Source organism: Ctenocephalides felis, unplaced genomic scaffold (genome assembly GCF_003426905.1).
Source record: "Ctenocephalides felis isolate EL2017-DRISC unplaced genomic scaffold, ASM342690v1 CF-g0.4_SCAFFOLD_01604, whole genome shotgun sequence".
NCBI classification, from domain to species: Eukaryota; Metazoa; Arthropoda; class Insecta; order Siphonaptera; family Pulicidae; genus Ctenocephalides; species Ctenocephalides felis.
The window spans coordinates 29,697,051-29,718,313 of record NW_020537758.1 but is presented as its reverse complement, the minus strand read 5'-3'; the positions used below and the strand labels follow the sequence as shown (position 1 = coordinate 29,718,313).

The window sequence follows — 21,263 nt, the reverse complement described above, 5'->3', positions numbered from 1 at the left end:
TAAACTCCGTAACCAGTAACAGACGAACATACCTTTTGAATAAAATGAACAATTCCGAAGTACAAAACGATTTACCTGACTCAGAAACTCTTTGATCTGATCTGATACTTTTCAATCATTATAAACAAAATTTTAAAATTAGTATTATTAGGCCGATACTTTTCACGATAATTTATGGCTTCTCAAGCTATGCTATTTGGCCAATATTTTTGATAAAATCAATGATATGAATTTATCAATGCAGGGAGTCTGCGTTAATATATGTTTATGTTAAAAAATAAACTTGAGGCCTTTGTTAAAATAATTCTTATATGGAAAAACAGAGTAGAAAATGGATCTTTCGAAATGTTTTCATTTACTGACGAGTATATAATTAGTAACAATATTTCAAAAAAAGATACTCCTATAACAAAAATTATAGATAATCATTTGAAGAATATGGAAGTTTACATGCATAGGTATTTTCCCAATGATATCGATACACAACAATGAATTTGCAATCCATTTTCAATTGAAATGGAAGAAATTAATTTTTTAAACTTAAAAGCACAAGAAGAATTTGCCGAATTAACAAGTGAGACTACCTTGCGACTCAGATTTTCTCAAGTGCCTGTGCATGAATTTCGGATTGAAATCAAATCAGAATATTCAAATAAACAAATTACTACCATTTTGTGCAACATATTTATGTGAATCAGCCTTTAATAAACGTTGAAGATTTATTACGATCTGCACTAACTCAAATTGAGCCTAGATTTAATTATTTGAGTAAAAATAAACGGTCACATACATCACATTAATATTGTTTGATGTTAATAATAAGTTTTCATTAAAAAATGTTACAAAGTATATATATATATATATATATATATATATATATATATATATATATATATATATATATATATATAGTTTTATGTCAACGTTTCCAATTATATATAACATGAATGGGTACATATTCTTCAATCCTTATTTTATTTACATTGTAAAATAGTGCGATAACGGTTAATATATATTTTATTATTTGGAAGAGGGGGTCGTTTAAAATTTCCTAAGCTTGGAAAGGGTCGCTATATAAAAAAGTTTAAGAAGTCCTAGTGTAGTGCATTATCATATCCTGATACCATGGATTATTAAAATTTGCCAATTTACCACTAAGATTAATTAATTGTAAGTACTATTTACTATTTTATTTTTTCTTTTCACTCCAATTCAATTGTTTTAGTTTTAATTTTATTTTTAGTTTCTACTGAATAAAGGCTAGGATTATAGCCGAAACATATGGATTTAAAATAAATTTTTGAAAGAAAATCATGTTTTTTATTGATGTTATGCCCGATTACTAGACTTTGTTAATACATATGTCAACATCAAATTCAGAATCATACAATATATATATATATATATATATATATATATATATATATGTATATAAATATAAATATTTTCTTGCATGTTGATTTTCAGCCAATCGTAGGAATAAATCTTTTATTTTGACGATTGGCTGAAAATCTGTGTTTAAGAATATGTTATATCTATATATTATATATGTATATAAATATATATATATATATATATATATATATTCATAATATTTAACAAATCAATCATTCTTATTTGTTCAGGAATCAAATTGAATATTGGAACGATTTAAACTAGGCGCCATCTCCCCACGTGCTTGACCCGATCACCGACGACGAAGTTCAGGTCTATGCTACGCGCTTCTGTCGCGTCAAATCTCGTCTGAATCCAATATGGCCGGTACCCCCTGTGAGAAATAGTGAATTTCGTGTAATCGTTAGTCATTTCGGGCGAATTATAAGTAATACAGAATCAAAATGAATAACACGTGTCGTAAGTGATGTTCTCTGTAGCTGCAGCTGAATATTTGTGAAAGTTACTGTGACTGGTGGTGTGTTTATTTCGGATTAAATAGTAAAAAATTAATCGGTTTCCCATACGCCCATTGTGGCATTATTTTAACATTCTGATTGCCACATCTGATTTATTGTAAAAATGCAAGCTATAAAGTGTGTCGTCGTGGGAGACGGGTAAGCATTTTTGTTTTTAAATATTTCTGTCAAAGCATTATTGAATAACATTGCCAAATAGTGACAGCGTTTGACGTAAGATTTCAAAATGTCTATTTGACATTTGTCCTGATGAAACTATATACTGTAGTACTTGTTATTAATCTTGTTTTCCTTAATTCTATTATTAAACGGGAATCCAAATGGCAATATTTTGTCAATGCATATTCTTACTCCATGAAATTAATTGAAATTACTAATTTTAAATTTCTAAGCTTGTTTTTTCACAAATAGGAAGCAGTTTTAGAAAACCTGTTGATTTTATTGATGCACCATAGTAATTAAGTGTTTTCAAACTTGAAAATTAATTATATTAAATATCTTTACACATTAATATCATTTGTATATCTGATTGAAAGTCAATTTGATAACAATTTAACAGATACCATGCAATTAAAGCATATCACCTTTTTAATTTTAATGATACTTCAAATTGTTTTGAATATATATATACATTAGACACACACACACATATTTATATATATATATATATATATATATATATATATATGTCTAATACTAAATTTGATGTTGACATATGTATTAACAAAGGCTAATAATCGAGCATACCATCAAAACATAAATTTCATTTAAGAATATATTTTACAATCCATGCAGTTATTATAAAAAAATATAAATAGTATAACAGTGCAATTTGCAATAATCATTAAGCTTATTAAATAATCCATGGTATGAGGATATGGTAATGTACTACACTATGTAATACAAACATTAAATTTGTAATTATAACAATATTCCACAATTCTGCTAACACTAAATTATCACAAAAGAGTAAATGTGCTATATATGTGTTATCTGTAAGTTAGTTGGAGACATAATGTTGAAAGGATTTTTAAAAAAATATTTTTACTGGCATTCAAATACGTGTGGAACTAATTGAGAATTTTTTTCTCATTTTTATTGTTTTGTAAGAAGTTTGGATGTACTATTTAGATGAAAAAAGGAGGTTTGTATCGCACAACATGTTGAGCTCATTCTTTTTATTTATAGTTTTATCGTTATAAATGGATAAGTACGATCCTTCACAAATTTTTCTTAAATATAACTTTTTTTCCAAAATGTAGAACAGTCGGTTTAAAAAATTCTGTATTGTGTTTTAAATTATTATTGTGGTCCGCGAGCATAGTTTTAAACTGTCTAGTATTTTTTAAATTATTTTTGCAATTTAAATTACTACGTCAATGTAAATTAAATTACAATCTAGGCAGTTAATTTGACGGGATTTCTAAGTCATTCAGATATATATATATATATATATATATATATTTGGCACTTTACAGCTCGTAAAATATTCAAAAAAATTGATTAAAATATTCAAAATATTTTATTTATGTATTTTTGCCATAAATTTCTTAACCTTTGTTATATTTTTCTACAATTAATATGTATATTACATTATGTTGTAATTTCATATAACTCTTTACGGTACAGAATTATGACTTTTACGGAATATATATTATCTAATTTTATTTTATCGAGACCACTTCCTGATTCATCATGCGTTTAGTCTGAGTGAAATGTTTAAAGAATGTTCTATATTAATGGTTCGTGTGAATTTCTCAAGAATTTTCGTAATACCACACGTTCATTTTTTATGTTTCTGCAAATCATCGTATAATCTGTTTCATATCATTTGTATTTTGATTGTATCTAAAATGTTTAATGAACAGATGCATACAGCTAAATAAATTAATTAGTCTCTGGGTAATTAAAATGTTCTATTGTTTATTTCAATTAGACCATGCTGAAGGAGAAGAAAGTATATTAAAATTTCTTTTTTCTGTATGTGACATGGTGTTCTCTGCAATGTAAATACATATTATATTGCATTGCTTCTCAAAGTTTGACTTATTCGAAGAACTGGTCGATCGAGGATAATGGTATATTTTTGATGATGTTCTCTATTGCAATATTGTATTTTCCATATGTATTTAGTTACTTTGCCTCATATGAAATAATATACTATATTTTCTACTGTTTATTTTGGAAAGATTAATGGAAAATAATTTTTGATTTTCATCAAAATGTATTCTTACTTCCTTATATTTACATGTATAATATTTAACTGATATAAATTGGTTTTTAGTTTAATACGTGTGTAATATATGCGTATGTTAACAAAGAACATTTTCCAATTTTATGGTAAAAAACTTTTCTTTCATATCTATATAGCACTAATAGCACATCTTTCTTTGTGATTAACGAATATACTTGATATGATATTAATTCGTACGGCAAAAAATTGTTTGATGTGGGCGCCACAATTTAAATAAGTAAAATATTTAACCCTTCTCGTACACCTGGGGTCTACTTGACCCCAACGCTACCTTTAGAGTCAAAAATGGATAGCATGTAAAAATAAACATCTATTTTTGAGCACCAAATATTGCTCTATTTTTTCCGATAAATACTATATCTGCTTGTTATTTTTGCAGAAGCAAAACTTAGTTATGGTTCAAATTCACGAAGTTATGATTAAAAAAAAAAACATACAAGGTCGGTGGTTGCCGAGCATTTCTTTTTAGGGGCACAACTAGTGTGAAATTTCGAAAAAATTGATTTTTGTTTTTTTCATGTTTCGGTAGATTTAAAAATAACATATTAAAATTTCAAATTGATATCTCAAATAGTTTTTGAGTTACAGCCATTTTTTCGTTTTTGCTGCAGTGATTACTCAAAAACGAATGATCCGATCACTATCAAATTTTTTTTGCATGTTCTTTATATAGTACTCCGTGAAACGAACTATCGATTCTTTGATCGGATCAAAAATCGAATTTTGGCAGTCGAAAAACGACCAAAATTTTGGGTAAAAATCGACTTTTTTTTAAAGCGCCGCCATTTTGTCAATTTTTTATTTATTTTGTTATCGTAGATCATTTTACAGACAATATTATCTAGTTTAACGAGAATTTTTATTTTATTTCATCCACGTAGAAGGCCGGAATCACTGCAGCAGTTAAGGGCCTTATTTTGTCGCGCCGTTGGAGATCGACGATAACTTAAAAAATATTTATTTTTTTTCTTCAAAAATTTCACTATGTATTCTTAAAACATGTATAAATATATTCCTAAAATTTTGAAATGATTGATAAAGTAGTTTTTTTAATATAAATTCCTAAAAATCACCTTTTTGGTTACACTAGTTGTGCCCCTTAAATCGAGACAATGGTCTGCCCACGGTGAGCATTTAAACACCGCTAGGGTTTTAAATGCTGAGGTGTGTAAAAGAAGGGTTGAATACATAATACAAAATAAACTTATCTAGATTTCTCTTTAAATTTAAGTCTGGGAAATAATTTTTAGCGATGTGGTTAATTTATCTCCATTGGAGAGGTGACTCGTGATTGTGTTTTGATGATTCATGTCATCAACAGTCCCGTCCTGCTTTTCATTCTGTTGACATACGGCCAATTGTTAACGTAAAAGTTCATTCACAGTCTAATAGGATGATGCATGTAAAACCATGTGCAAATTATAAATCCGCAAGTCGGATTGTGCTTATATTAATTGAATCGGATTGTGCTATTTATACACTCCAATACTAACTGATTAATGAGCCCAGTTTCAGAAAATTTTGATGAGTGTATGCAATTTGTTACGTTTATAACTCTTTTGTAATTATAATTTAAACTAGTGGGGTGTATGGCATCGTGCCTTAAGGCAAATTGCTGGAACTTCCCGTACCGTAACGAAATGTTCGAGGAATTTTAAATGTTTTCAAATAAATTATTATGAAGTAATATTGTAACATTGTCTAATATTTATAAGAATTATATAAACTGAATTGCAAAGTTGAAATTATTTGTTTAAAGTATATTAGAACTATAGTCAGAATTAAAAATTAAATCTTAATTATTTTCAATAAACAAAAAAAAATTTTTTGAAAAAAAAAGTTGAAACAAAATTTTTTTTTCCAAAATCAATTATTTTGTTAAGACAAGCAGAAAGTTCTTTGAATCATTTAAATCGGACGCTTAGTTCTCTCAAAAACTGCCACTTCTCACACATTTAGCTTCGTATCTTCGAAATGGCTGGACCTGCCTTTGCCAAAAACTAATAAACACTTCTCCCAATCATTACTAATTGAATGTTTTTTGGATCATTCAAATCGGATGCTCCGTTCTCTCAAAAACTCGATTTCTATTTTCTGCACTCTCTGCTCTTTATCTCCGTAACTGCTGCACCTGCCTTTGCCAAAAACTAATCAGCTCATCTCCCTATCAATAGGAATCGAATGTTTTTTGAGCCATTCAAATGGGTTGATCCGTGCGCCCGAGAACGTGACTGGAAATTTGTATTTATACATACATACACACACACATCCATTTTTTGTGAGGTATGCCAAAACGTTCAGAAACCTTCAAAAAGTCGAGAAATGTAAAAATTTTCAATTTCGATTTTCGGCCCATTACAATAACTTCTACCCTACGGGAAGTAATAATACACAGTTATAAACAAGTAGACACTTAAGTCAATGACTAAAATCAATCGATGCGTATTCTGAAAAAAATTCAATCATTTGTGCAAATTCGATTTATTGATTTAAGTGAATCATTGTAACTTGAAGAGAAAATTGTTTATGTGGCACACGTGTTGAGATGTTCTTAGAATCGAGTTGAATTAGATATTACAAACGTTCAGAAGGTCAGCGTAGATGATTCCTTAATGACGACAACCGTTCGCAGATCAGGCGGGTATCACACCTAAAATACACATACAGAGACGGGCAAATGTTTCTCAATGCATTCGGGGCATAATTTTTGCTGGAATTACTTCTTGTTTTGTATCCGGTGAATGTTGTGATTCATGTTACAACAAACAACTGACTGCAACTACATTTGAGCTAGATTTTTGTAATTACTTATTAATAATTGTGTGTATTTTATGTAGTATTGTTGTTAATATTATCTTTGGTTATAGAGCAATAAAAAATTCAATTCGCACAAGCTATCTATTGCTCAAAAAAAGTATTTTTATTAACTTTTCACAGGGTAAGTTATAGTAATTGCAAAAAAATGAAAATGAATATTGTTGGATGTCTTTACGTTCGAAAGTTTTTAAATATTTTGGCATATATTTTTAAGTGTAATATGTGTGTATGTATGTTCGGATACAAGTTTTTGTCCACAATTTCATGAGCACGGATCGGCCCATTGGAATGATTAAAAAAATATCAGATTCCTGTTGATCGGAAGACGCGCTGATTAGTTTTTGGCAAAGGCAGGTCCAGTCATTTCAGAGAAATGGGGCAAAGAGAGCAAGAATCGGAAATTAAGTTTTTAAGAGTATGGAGCATCCTATTAGAATTATCCAAAAATTGATTTGTTCGACTTAATTGTAGTCGAGTATCAGTTTTGATATACTGAATGTAGTAATAAAGCATGTTTATGTTGATGAATGAGACCATAAAACTATTAAATATGTAGTATACACATAGACCAGTCGACAGATAAAAAATGATTAAAATATTAATTATTACCATATATCAGCTTTTTATATGCTACTAGCAACCCGGGCGAACTCCGTTTCACCACTACATGGTTTCATTTCATGTAACATTTTGTTTGGTGATTAAAAGATGAAGAAAAAAATTGTCTGCTGTTGAATTTGAATAAAAATTTGCACAATACACCTGATTGATTTGATGGTTTCCAATTGAAATGTTAGGGAACGAATTACTTATTTTTTTACTTTTTTGTACAATTTCACAGTGAACACAATGCCGGTTTGTCACATGAAATTAACTGAGCAAAGAACAATGAGTAGCAGTCAAACAAAACATCTTAGTTTGTAGTACATGCTAAGTATGAGATGACGCTGTATGTGAAAAAAAAAGTGTTTTCCGCTTTTCTGCTGAAATCTTTCTTAAATTTTTTTTTGCTATAAACCTCACGGATTCCGACACTTTCCAACGAATGCAAAATTGTCGAAATCGGTTCGTGCGTTCTGAAGTTATATCGTCAGGAAGGAAAACCCGACTTATTTTTATATAATAGATAATTTTAAACAAAGCTTTCATCGTAGGAATCAAAATAACAGTTATGTAGATCGTGCGTTATTTAAAAATATTTGCATCTCAGTTACACAAATACAAATTGATTTTATATTTATAGATGGACCAAGCATTTATTTCTTTACTACACTTTAATAAATAAATTTAGATTGAGAAACTCTGCTCGGAATTTTTGTATACAAGTAAAGTGCCACTAATTTATGAGTACAACGCCCTACTAGTACAATTAGATACATGAAATGCATAATATATTTTAACGCATGTACATAGATTGATTTAGAATTACATTACTTTGAAAAAAAATCAATATTGGTCACATGTTATATATTAACAACGTGTTATATTTAGAATATTGGTACAAATATGTTCATTCTGTACTCAATTATCACTTTAACGCAAAGAAATTTGAGTTAATACACTGTAGTTTGTTTTTTTTTTTTTTTTTTGCAAATCTCTATAAACGAAGAATCTTTTTATAATGGGCCAGTGTTCAAAGAACTTTGCATATTTGAACACCGGCAATATAATAATTGCATATCATTCTTATGATTTTCCCCAGTAATGCAGTAATAAAAAGAACTTGTGATCATTTTTTATGAATATTTTACCATTATTTTACGTGTATTTTTTAAAAAATATACTAAAAATATTGGTGTATTTTATTTTGTGGCTGTTTATTAAGACAGTAAAGTCAGTCAACAATGTAAGGAATAGTACCAACGCGTGTGGCATTTATATGTCATGTTAATAGATTTATCTCACATATGAGTTCATTACTGCTTCTGTGCATGAGATAGATAAATATTATAGAGTTACAACATTAGATAATTTCAATACCCGTGGGTGTCTGGTTCTGTTTGGCATTGGCGGAAATTGAAAAATCATTACATTAGATCTATTATTGGTTTCAAGTTCAATAGAATCGATAATTGATTCCACATTGAGAATTGATCACTACTTATATTACTAGGTAGTACTACTACGTGGATGTTTTTTTTTAGTGAAAAAGCCTAAAGCAAAAAGTTTTGATATAAATCTAGATATTTCAATTAACACTCAATACTAATTAAGTAGTAAAAAATGCTTTTTGTATTTCACCAGTTTAATCATAAGTTTCCAGAACCAAAACAAAACAATCACATATTTCCTATTCTTTACGCTCAAGGTAAATGTTCGACTTATACTTGTGATAAGTATTTATCCATTGTTTTTTATCTTTATTAAGTTTATAAATAATATTTATAATGAAATATGTATAATAAAAAAAACATTCCGCAGTCTTCAAGATAACAAAGAAAATAAAATATAATCTATACACAGTTTTATCTGCAAATGTGGGATATATTTCTGATATGTTTAATATAAATTACTGCAAGAACTAGACCTGGAAAAATATAATAATAATAGTTTATCTTGTATGACGAACGCGCGTTTGTTATTATATTTATAATAGTTTATATTAATTAATTTATAATAGATTATATTATTCAGCCTCTAGTCGTATATATTTATTTTTTGTATGTTACTCTAATCTATAGCGTTAAATATATATTTTACCATTATACAAATTTAATATTAGAGACGCTATTTGTTGCAATATATCGAAATAATAACTTTTATGATAAAGCTTTCATAAAAGACAAGTTCTTTGGACCACTTTGTTTTACTATATTTGCCAAAGTTCTTTAGTATGGAATCTCTAAAAGAGAGGACTATATTTTAAAAGGTACATCTGTTCAAATTACACAAAAATGTTTATTTGAACACATGAAAGAGGCCACATGAAATATTTCACATGAGTTTAGTATTAGTTAAACAACATAACTTGTATCGAAACAATCTTTACAATAGAGTCTATCAATGTTAATGTTGCAATAAAAAACGTAATAAAAACGATAGAAGAATTAGAAGAATTGAGATAGGAAATTGCCTGAAGGTCTAAAAACTAAAATAAAAAATAAAATAAACTTGGAAAAGCCATCCAGAATGATGTTGCGCCGATAGCTATCATACTAAAAAGGAGATTCTGCTGCAAGTAATGTTTAAGTTACAACATTAGTTAGCAAAACTTTATTACATGTTTTACTCCAATCTATTTGACAATTTTACAGAAAATAAAGACGAGATCTAATTAGTTAACATCATGTACCTAATCCTCAGACGAATCTTCATTACACACTTTATTAAGTAGCTCGTTACTTGCTGGTTCAATTGCGTCATGTTAAAATTAGCACCAGAGATCTCTTATACGGGACAAGGTCTGCTTGTAAAGTTTCAATACACACCTGAATGAAGAATTAACTTTTATAACGTAATTATAGGGATTGATGTCAATATTAACTGTTTATTTCAAGAACGGTGAAGATATCCATAAATTAACCCTTCCGACTCGGATTGCCGCCGCTCCGTCGGCAAAATATAATAAATTCCGGAATTTGCGAGTGGCAAGGGTTTTTTTTTAAACGTAATTGTAAAAAGTAATGGTTGTAAGTTATATTATTTTGAGAGTAGGGTGTTCATCTCTTATTTCCAACTCTGCCATCTTGATATCAAGTAGTAGGGATATCAGTTTGTTCTTGAAAATGCAGATTACCAAGACATTTGCGAGTAGATATAGCCCTTTTCCGGCTAATGCTGTTTTAAATTAACTTTATCATTATCAGAGAGTATTAGAGAAATTCTAATAATAATAAATACATTAAACATGGATAGGCCAACCCTTGGGTTGCTTTCTAATACGCGGCGTTGTAAAAAGGAAAGTTCAACACTACATCAAACTGAGAAGTTTTATTTGCTAAACAATTTTATTGAAAGTAGTATTTGTCTTTTGAAATAATGATCTAAATGTAGTATTATCTTGAGTATAGAGTTTTATCAGTGGTAATCACTGTAGATAAATAGCTTTTAGCATGTGCTAATTCATATCATATCTTATTTATATTATTGATAAAGCATATAAATTGTCATCACGTATTGGCGCATATTAATATGAAATATTTATTTATAAATTCTTGTATATTACGAAACGGTTTTAATGAAACGCAATGATGTCCGGAAAAAGTCTTTTTTCTTGTAGTTTTCAAGTTATGAATGGCAGCTTTTCATTAGATATTGAATAATTCGAATATTTGACAGGTTTTTCGATGATTTTTTTATTTCATTTTCTTTGACAATTGATTCAATACGTTTTAGCTAATATTTTTTTAGTTTCAATTGCTATAAAAATCACTATTCGATACATATAGTATTAAAAATTTTAAAACGAAAATAATTTCAGCAGATAATTATAGATATATATATATATATATATATATATATGTATATATATGTATATATATATGTATATATATATATATATATATATATATATATGTATATATATGTTTGTAATCATAAGAGATGCCAATTCACTAGTACTCGTATAAACGCCTTGTATTCTCTCAACAATGATCACACTAGTCAAAATCCATATCGCGTTTTTGCATTAACAAGAACAGTACAAGTGTATATGATGAATTTTTATATTTTATCTATTTATTGATATTAATAGAAATCTTTTCATCTTTTACAGAGCCGTCGGTAAGACATGTTTGCTGATCAGTTACACAACAAATGCCTTTCCTGGCGAATACATACCCACAGTGTAAGTCTCCACATTAGTAATCATAAATTTAAAAAATCTCATTTTATGAGATTCTTTCAATTATACATATTTCCCGCAAGATCAATAAAATTTACATAAAGAGTGATAATCTCTACCATAAACTAGCTAAAACAACTACTCTATAGCGAATATAGATAGATCCTGACTTTATTATATTAATGCAGTCGAATAACAAATTGTTTGAACACTCTTAATCTTTATAATATTTACAGATTAGATAGATTCTATTTTTTTTATTTCTTTTCTCAGATTTGACAACTACTCTGCCAATGTTATGGTCGATGGTAAACCGATCAATTTGGGATTATGGGATACAGCAGGTCAAGAAGATTACGACCGTCTCAGGCCACTTTCCTACCCTCAGACTGACGTATTCCTGATTTGTTTTTCACTGGTGAATCCAGCATCATTCGAGAACGTACGCGCCAAATGGTATCCAGAAGTGCGGCACCATTGCCCGAACACGCCGATAATACTCGTCGGAACGAAGCTCGATTTGCGCGAAGACAAGGACACTGTCGAAAAGTTAAAGGATAAAAAATTAGCACCTATTACATATCCACAAGTGAGTAAAATTAAAACACTGTCGAAAAATTAAAGGATAAAAAATTAGCACCTATTACATATCTTATATATGAAAGTATATTTTGGTAGCAACAGCAATAGGACATCATAGCTGTTAATAATTACAGATTTATATTCGTAATTATACAGAATCTGATTCAATAATTATAGACATTTCTTCTTGTATATTAGGTAAACTATTACACTTAAACGAAAGGATATGAAAATATTTTTTATTTCACTCAAATTCGAATATATTATCTGTATGCAATTTTATATACAGGTAACCTCCGCACTATATGATACAAGCGAGCTATTGGTGGAATTGGAGAAAAATAAATGGTTATGACATTTTGTAAAATTTTATAATTAGCGAAATTTAATATATAGTTTTGTACATGGAAATTTCTTCATATATATTTAAATATTTCCATACATATTTAATATGGATTCACTTTGACATGGTTTGAGAATTGAGAGCATTCTCCTTACAAAACCGTATTTTTAGAGTACAGCCCTAATAAGATGAGAAATTTAGCAAAACCTATTACAAGCAAATTTTAGCGAATTTATATGTATAGTAGAATCACTGGACAATAGACCAATGAACATAATGAAACTATACTGCAAAAGATAAGTTGTATCATGGTTCTATTGTAAAAAAGCCTCGACTTATCCAAATGTCATATTTACACCCTCTTTCTGTACCAGTCCTTTGTTTCATATGACCAGGTAGTTTTCTTATAACCGATGTTACCCGTATATTTGAAAGTACGTTATACAAGAGACTATGAAATATTTGTAAGGCTGTGATGTGTATAAAATTGAATCCAGGAATGCCTTTCCCATTAAATGTGTGAAGTACCAAATTTTTTTTTTCTGTTCCAGGGCCTGTCGATGGCAAAAGAAATAGGCGCTGTTAAATATCTAGAATGTTCAGCGCTCACGCAGAAAGGACTAAAAACAGTTTTCGATGAAGCGATACGGGCTGTCCTTTGCCCGGTGCTGCCGGTTAAACCGAAAAGAAAATGCGTTTTGCTCTAGGGACGCAGCGGACGAAAATAGGGTAGCACAAGTGCAAAAAATAAATAATTTAGACGGAGATTTACAAAAAAATAACAAAAGGAAGAGCTTACGCTTTCTTTCCCAACGACAGACACAATCGAATATTAATACAAATTACATATGAACATATGGTGTTCAAATCACTCTCCCATTAATATTTTTTTTAAATATAGCCATTACGCACAATAATTTATTTTAATGCCAATTATTGTAGTAAGAAGTATTCACTACTATCATCTTTCAAAGAATTTCAGGCACTTACATAAAACAAAGTAATAAAATCATTTTTATTTACCTAGTTTTGTGCGAAATTAGAAAACAGGAATTTTCTCATTATGGTTTCATATGATCACTAAATAATAATAAGTTGGGTACTTGAATATTGACTGAGAATTTATATATCTAACGATTTTTGACGCGTATTCTTAAATTGAAATATAAATATAAAATGTTGAATAAAATCTTTTGAAAAAATTAAATAAAATTCATGACCACCATGTATATTTGGTAACCATCAAATGCGCACAATATGTCAAACTGCTTTTATTACGCGCGGAAAGTTAATAAAGGGTAAAATAATCTACAATTTACGTAAATTAAGATTCACCGTAGTCTTTTTAATAAAACAACTGAGAAATTAATCAGTAGATAAATTAATCGAACCAACAGGCATAAATATTTTAGCCACGATCAATTGATTTAATAATAATGTTTGTATATTAATATTATGTATTTGTATAGTAAATTTTATAATATTTTTTTTTGCACATAGACATATCTATATTCATCCATATTATTGGTAGCAACGAACGATATAGTTTTATAGTTTGTTATATATTTTTATATTTATATAGTGTTAGAAAAAGCACTTACAATTTTCCAATTATTCTCTTATTGTACCATCCGCCCAATAGAATTTAGAAAATTAATATTATAATTACTGTGACTTCATGTTCAGACATCAATGTTGAATATAACGAATATAAAATATATTTAAGTAAAATATATTAAAAATAAATTCAAAACTTGCTGTACATATTAGATGTTTCAGTGGATAATCATCGGTGAAAATTAGTGCATGTTGTGTTATGTGATTCCATACATAATTGTATCATTGTTGACTGGAAAAATTATATCATCTTTGCTACCAAAATTATATCATAAATGTTTGTCAAAATCCAATTCCATATTTCCATATAATCAATGTATCATTAATAATAAAAAAAATCTGTATTTTTGTTTCAATTTTCAAACATGTGGTGGATAGTATGACTATTTTTTTTTGCTTAATAATATGTTCCTGTATTTAAATGAATTTTCAACAAAAGTTACAGGCAAACATTTAATATAATTATCACTTTTTTATTTTTTTTTTTTTAATATTTGTTTTATACTGACAATGTTATATCCATTAGGACCACTTTGCATAAATTTCGTTTCCTGTTATGTTAATTGATAAATTTATATAATAAATATTTTAAATTGTAAATAGAAAATAGTTACACAAATCTTTGTTTGGAAATTATTTTGTAAATATGCTCTAGTAAAATGTTGTAATTCTTATGTAATATTAATATGGAAGAAATGAAGTTCTTCAATACTTTAGATTATGAAATTATTTTTAGATAACTAAAATATTCCTTTGAAGTATGCTTTATGTAGAATAAATTTTATTAACTGCGTTGTAGCTTAATAATAAAATGTTTAAAAACTAATTATTGACGAGATTTATTTTTATATATTAGATTTTATTTATGATTTGCTTCATTTTTACAATTATGATCTACGGAAAATGTTTATTTAGCAATCATCGATTATATTACAGGGCTTCAATTTGAGAAGCATACCTGAAAGGCGTCATTAACTATATGTACATTCATATACATATATATATATTAACAAAACAAGGAGAACCTCAGGTTAACTCTTCTGGAATTTGATTAAACTTTGCATGGTATAGAGTTGATGGTCACAGTTTGAAATATTATAGTAATAATAATTATAAAAATTATAGTTTTGAAAAATATGCTTCACGCAATATAAATACGCTTACCGTTTTCCATGTGAATATATCTCGGTCTGGTAAGCGTGAATACTTTGTCAGCCTGTTTTATAATTCGAAACTTAATATAACTATTTTTCTAAATTTTCTCTTCAATTATAAAAATAACATACAATTTATTACATTATTTATAAAACATATAGCATTTTTTACATAATTTTCATTTCTAACCAGGAATAATTTAGTCAGATTTATTATACAACAAACCAACAACAATTAACAAAAAAACATCAAATTTGCAACCGATTGAGATAATTTTTGTTTATTCTCGTCTTTATCTTTAAAAATAATTCAAAAGAAACATCTACGTATGCTAAACTTTTATCACACGTCTGTTTAATGCCATTCTAATACAAGGTCAGCATGAATCATAAATATTAAACATATGTTTGATAATAAAATTCAATGTGCTAAAAATTTTGATGTGGCGTCGTTTTAATTTTTTTTTTAAATAAATTTAATACATTTATAGGTATAAAAGAAAGTGAAGACGCACATAAAACGTTGATATTGAAAAAAATCTGATATCACATCGATAAAGATAATTATTTTACGAAATGATATAAATATGAATTTGTTTTTTTGTCCCTCGTTTTTTTCGTATTTGAACCGATCAATATTTCATTTTAACGTGCAATGTACAATGATATTTTTTTTAATATTTGTTATCAGGCAACTCTAATTCTTAGAAGATATGAATTTGATATGGTATTTACATGAAAATGTTTATCAATAGATCAATGCATTGGCCTGCGTGATCAATAAAATATATCAGTAGCGTTTTCTGATTTAGTGAAAATCCACGTTACTTATTTTAGTGAATTTCATTATATACTTATTACCGCTGAGTTATGTAAATCATATTTTTGTCGTTCGAGTAAACAAAACGTTGGTAATTACCAATAATAAAAAATCTTATCTCTATTCAAAAACAAGACGAATACCAACGTTTCGTGTGTGATATTTGTGGACCATTAAATAATCTTAAAAGAATATTTGAAAGAATTTGCACTTGTCATCTACTTGGATGAAATATGATATAACGCTTCAAAACAATTCTTGGAGATAAGTAAATAAAGATTTGCGTTTTAATAAACGCTACTGCGTCAACGTGCTATGTTGTCACAATTGTCAATAACTGTGTATTCAAAATAGAAATACAGTATCCAATGTTATTGTGAGATCACCAGTGTGTGATTCCAGACGTTATTTCGTACGCTATTACTCCATTTAATTTTCTAATTAAATTTTAAATACCCTTTTGTTTTTAATGTGATAATAATAATTATTAATCGAGTGATTAAACATTTATGCATTTATTCGAATATATAATATAATTTTATGATAATTCTAGTTAATGAAAACATTTTAATCAATGTGCAATGGCTACTGTTACCATAAGTCGAGATTTGCCTGATATAGAGGTAATATTATTATTCGATTATACTTTTTATTTTAATATTTATAAGTAAAATGAAAAAGAACTATTTACACCATACCAATATGTTTATATCAGTATATCAGTATGATATAATTTGAAACCTGTCTTAAACCAGTTTATGACATATTATATTTGAACAGGACTAGTTTGTAAAAGTTGACCTATTACAACTTGATATGAATTAATTTATAACAAATTTTATATTTTATTTTTTAGAATTTGTTGTCCTTGAATCCTAAAGTTCACAAGGCATGTTCGTTGGTTCCTTCTTACGTTACCAAAGTCAACAAACATCATTGGAAGCGCAACCAAGATAAATCTAGTCAGGTGGGGTGGATAATAAATAAAATTAATGCTCAATATTTATGCTTAAGCCTGCCTGTTTAAAATGCTTTATTTATTTTAGTCAGGACCTCCGCTAGAAAATGATTTTTCAGACATCAAACATACTACTTTATCGGAACGAGCTGCGCTTAGAGAAGCTGCCAGATGTTTGAAATGTGCTGATGCGCCTTGCCAGAAATCTTGTCCGACACAACTCGATATTAAGAGTTTCATTACTAGTATCGGAAATAAGGTAATATATTAAACAATATAATATATTAAACAATATAATATTTACTTGATTAATGTATTATGTTATCAAAATTTTAATTAGAATTACTATGGGGCGGCGAGAGCAATATTTAGTGACAATCCATGGGTCTCACCTGCGGCATGTTGTTTGCCCTACAAGCGACTTATGCGTGGGCGGATGTAATCTTCAAGCTTCTGAAGAAGGTCCGATCAACATTGGTGGATTGCAGCAATTTGCACCGAGGTAAGCTTGCTTATAAAGCCATTTTAAAAACCACATAATATTTAAAAAAAAACATAATGAATTTTAACATAGTCCCTAATACATGTGCTGGTAAATTTGAAAGGTTTTTAAGAAGATGGGAATAAAGCACGTCGTGATCCAAATCTAGCACCATTAAAATACCCAAATAGGAAGGTGGTTTTAATAGGCGGCGGACCTGCTTCTTGTCCTGCGCTACATTTCTAGCCAGACTTGGATATGATGATGTTACTATATATGAAAAACGAGATTACCTCGGAGGATTGAGGTAAAAGATCAATTTATGATAAATGAATCAATATTGAAATTTAAATATAACTTATAATGTTACTACTGCAATTCTATTTGAATTTTATATTGTTATATTTTATTTCTTCTGAATACCTCAGTTTCGTCTCCCATATGACGTGTTGTAGACTTTGAAATTGAGCTACGTGCGCGATTTGGGCGTAAAATTTGTTACCGGCAGAGAGTTTTCTAAAAAAGACATTACTTGAAGGTAAGTATAAAAAATATAGCTTTTAAATTAACAACTATAACATTTTCTAAAATTTTATCAACAGAGCTGCTAGATTCCGAAGTGTCATCAGTATTTCTAGGTTTTGGCTTGCCTCATCTAGACCTGATCCAATATTTTCAGGGCTCACCGAAGAAATGGGTTTTTATACTTCTAAGGATTTCTTGCCTAAAGTTGCAAAAGGGAGCAAACAGGTAGTTTAAATAAACTGCTTTAGTACTGAGCTAAAGTAATAATACAAATTATTTTTATTTATTTTTTATTATTCTTTAGGACTTTGTGCTTGTGCTTTAGCATCATCCTCTTTACCTCGTTTAAATGGAACAGTAATTGTGCTTGGAGCTGGTGATACTGCTTTCGATTGCGCCACCTCTGCTTTACGATGCGGAGCACGAAAAGTTTTTGTAGTATTTCGAAAAGGCAGTACAAATATTCGAGCAGTTCCAGAAGAGGTAAAATAATATTATATATTGCTGAAAACCAAATAATCATTCTAAATACTAATAGGTTGAATTAGCCCGAGAAGAGAAATGTGAATTCGTTCCTTTTATGTCGCCTCAGAAAGTTGTTGTGAAGAATAACAAGGTAAACGGAGTTGTGGGAAATTTTATTTTAGATTAGTTCATTTTTTTATTAATTTTAAATTTAATGCTACTTCAATTAATAGATCACGGCCATGGAATTTTGCAGAACTGAGCAAGATGAAAATGGCCAATGGATTGAGGATAAAGAACAAACTACGCGCCTCAAAGCTAATTTTGTTATATCTGCCTTCGGATCAGGTCTTTATGATCCTGAAGGTAAGTCGTTTTTTCATTGATATATAATTTATAATTCCTTGCATTATTTAAATTAATTGTTTATATGTCCAGTTGTCGAAGCTTTGCAGCCTTTGGAAATGCACCGAGGTCTACCACGGGTGGATTCGCGTACTATGCGTTCTACGCACCCTCAGGTATAATATCAATATATTGATAATTCTATAGAAATTAATTTAATTTTTTAATTAGATTCTACAATACTGTAATTTGTTATTTGTTAATTCATTTGTTAATTATTGAAACTTAGGTATTTTGCGGAGGCGATCTTGCCGGCAGCGCCGATACCACTGTTGAATCTGTCAATGATGGTAAAACTGCCGCCTGGTACATGCACTGTTCTATGCAGGTTGGTACAATTAAATGAATAGAAATATATTTCAAATTAATTACATTTACTAGAGATTTTCTATTCATTCAAAGGGTCTTCCAATGGATACTCCGCCAAATTTGCCACTATTCTTTAGCGATGTAGATTTAGTTGATCTCTCGGTTGAAGTTTGTGGGATAAAATTCGAAAATCCATTTGGATTAGCTTCAGCGCCTCCTACTACCAGTGGTCCTATGATACGTAGAAGTTTTGAGCAAGGCTGGGGTTTTTGCTGTTACTAAAACTTTTGGTTTAGATAAGGCAAAGCTAAATATATTTTTATTTATATATGATGTTGAAAATATTGTAATGAAATATATATGTTTGTACAGGATCAAGTTACAAATGTGTCGCCCAGAATTGTCAAAGGTACAACATCCGGTCATATTTACGGTCCAGGCCAAAGTTCATTCTAAACATAGAATTGATATCTGAAAAATGTTTGGATTACTGGCTGCAGTGTCTGAAAGAACTCAAACGTGATTTCCCCACTAAGGTAATTGTCGATAAGTTATTTGTTTTTGAAGCACTTTATATTTTCTTGCAATTTGCAGGTAGTCATTGCAAGTATTATGTGTTCATATAATGAAGCAGACTGGACCGAATTAGCGACAAAAGCAGCTGCCACTGGCGTTGATGCTTTAGAATTAAATTTGTCTTGTCCTCATGGTATGGGAGAAAGCGGAATGGGTTTAGCTTGTGGCCAGGTAAATAATATATAATATTATGCGCAAGGAATTAATTCACAATGTTATAAAATAGTATATCTTGATTGTCCCTTCCAGAAACCAGAATTAGTATACAATATCACGTTGGGTTCGCGCTGCTGTAAAAATTCCATTTTTTGTTAAACTTACTCCAAAATAACCGACATCGTAGAAATTGCTAGAGCAGCTTATGAAGGTTAGAGATTTTCTTGAAAGCTTAGCAATATAGCTTAGTATATTTTACCTATTTTATATTATTCATTTTAAATATCATAAAGGTAAAGCGGATGGTGTATCAGCAATTAACACCGTGTCAGGATTAATGGGCTTGCGAGGCGATGGTACAGCATGGCCTGGAGTTGGAGAAGCCAAAGGAACAACATATGGCGGTGTTTCAGGTCTCTAATGTTTTCATTTTTTTATTTATGCCATATATTTTTATTTAAATATATTAAATAAATATATATCTTGACTGTTTTATGTTAGGCAATGCAACACGGCCAATGGCTTTACGTGCAGTATCAGCAGTTGCCAAAGCTTTACCAGGATTTGCTATTCTTCTTGGCATAGGAGGTGTAGACTCTGCAGATGCGGCTCTGCAATTTTGCATTGTGGAGCCAGCGTTGTTCAGGTTATATTATTTTTATTTCAAAATTTATACCATGCTGAACAAATTATTCAAATTCATAATCACTCGATAGGTTGTGCAGCGCTGTTCAAAATCAAGACTTTACGGTAATAGATGATTATTGCACGGGGCTTCGTGCATTATTATACTTACGGGCAAATCCGCACCAGTTTTGGATAGTGATGCAGGACCATGGGATGGACAATCACCTCCGAGAACAAAGGCAACGGGGTAAACCAATTGCACCTCTTTGTGATGAAACGGAAAGGTACTTTTAATACTACTTTTTATTTTAAATTAAGATATCTATGTATTTTTATTCTGTTTCAGAAATTTATTTAGTATGATAACTTATTATATTATAAGTTTGTACGGCGATTTAATGATTATAAGAAACAAATAGTTTTACTTAATATTTTTATTTTCAGCCTATTCTACATTTTGGTCCTTATGCAAAGAAAC

The 21,263-nt window shown here is 29.3% G+C and overlaps 1 protein-coding gene and 1 pseudogene across 1 annotated transcript; both read left to right on the top strand.

Moving 5' to 3' along the window:
• The first annotated feature begins 1,757 nt into the window (after positions 1-1,757).
• Positions 1,758-13,458, top strand: LOC113373234 (ras-related protein Rac1). Its single transcript, XM_026613537.1, has 4 exons — positions 1,758-2,051; positions 11,699-11,770; positions 12,041-12,356; positions 13,244-13,458. Exons 1-4 carry the CDS (start codon positions 2,017-2,019, stop codon positions 13,397-13,399), a joined length of 579 nt encoding a protein of 192 aa, XP_026469322.1. The 5' UTR covers positions 1,758-2,016; the 3' UTR covers positions 13,400-13,458.
• Positions 13,459-16,792: 3,334 nt separating this feature from the next.
• Positions 16,793-21,079, top strand: LOC113373625 (annotated as a pseudogene).
• The last annotated feature ends 184 nt before the right edge of the window (positions 21,080-21,263 follow it).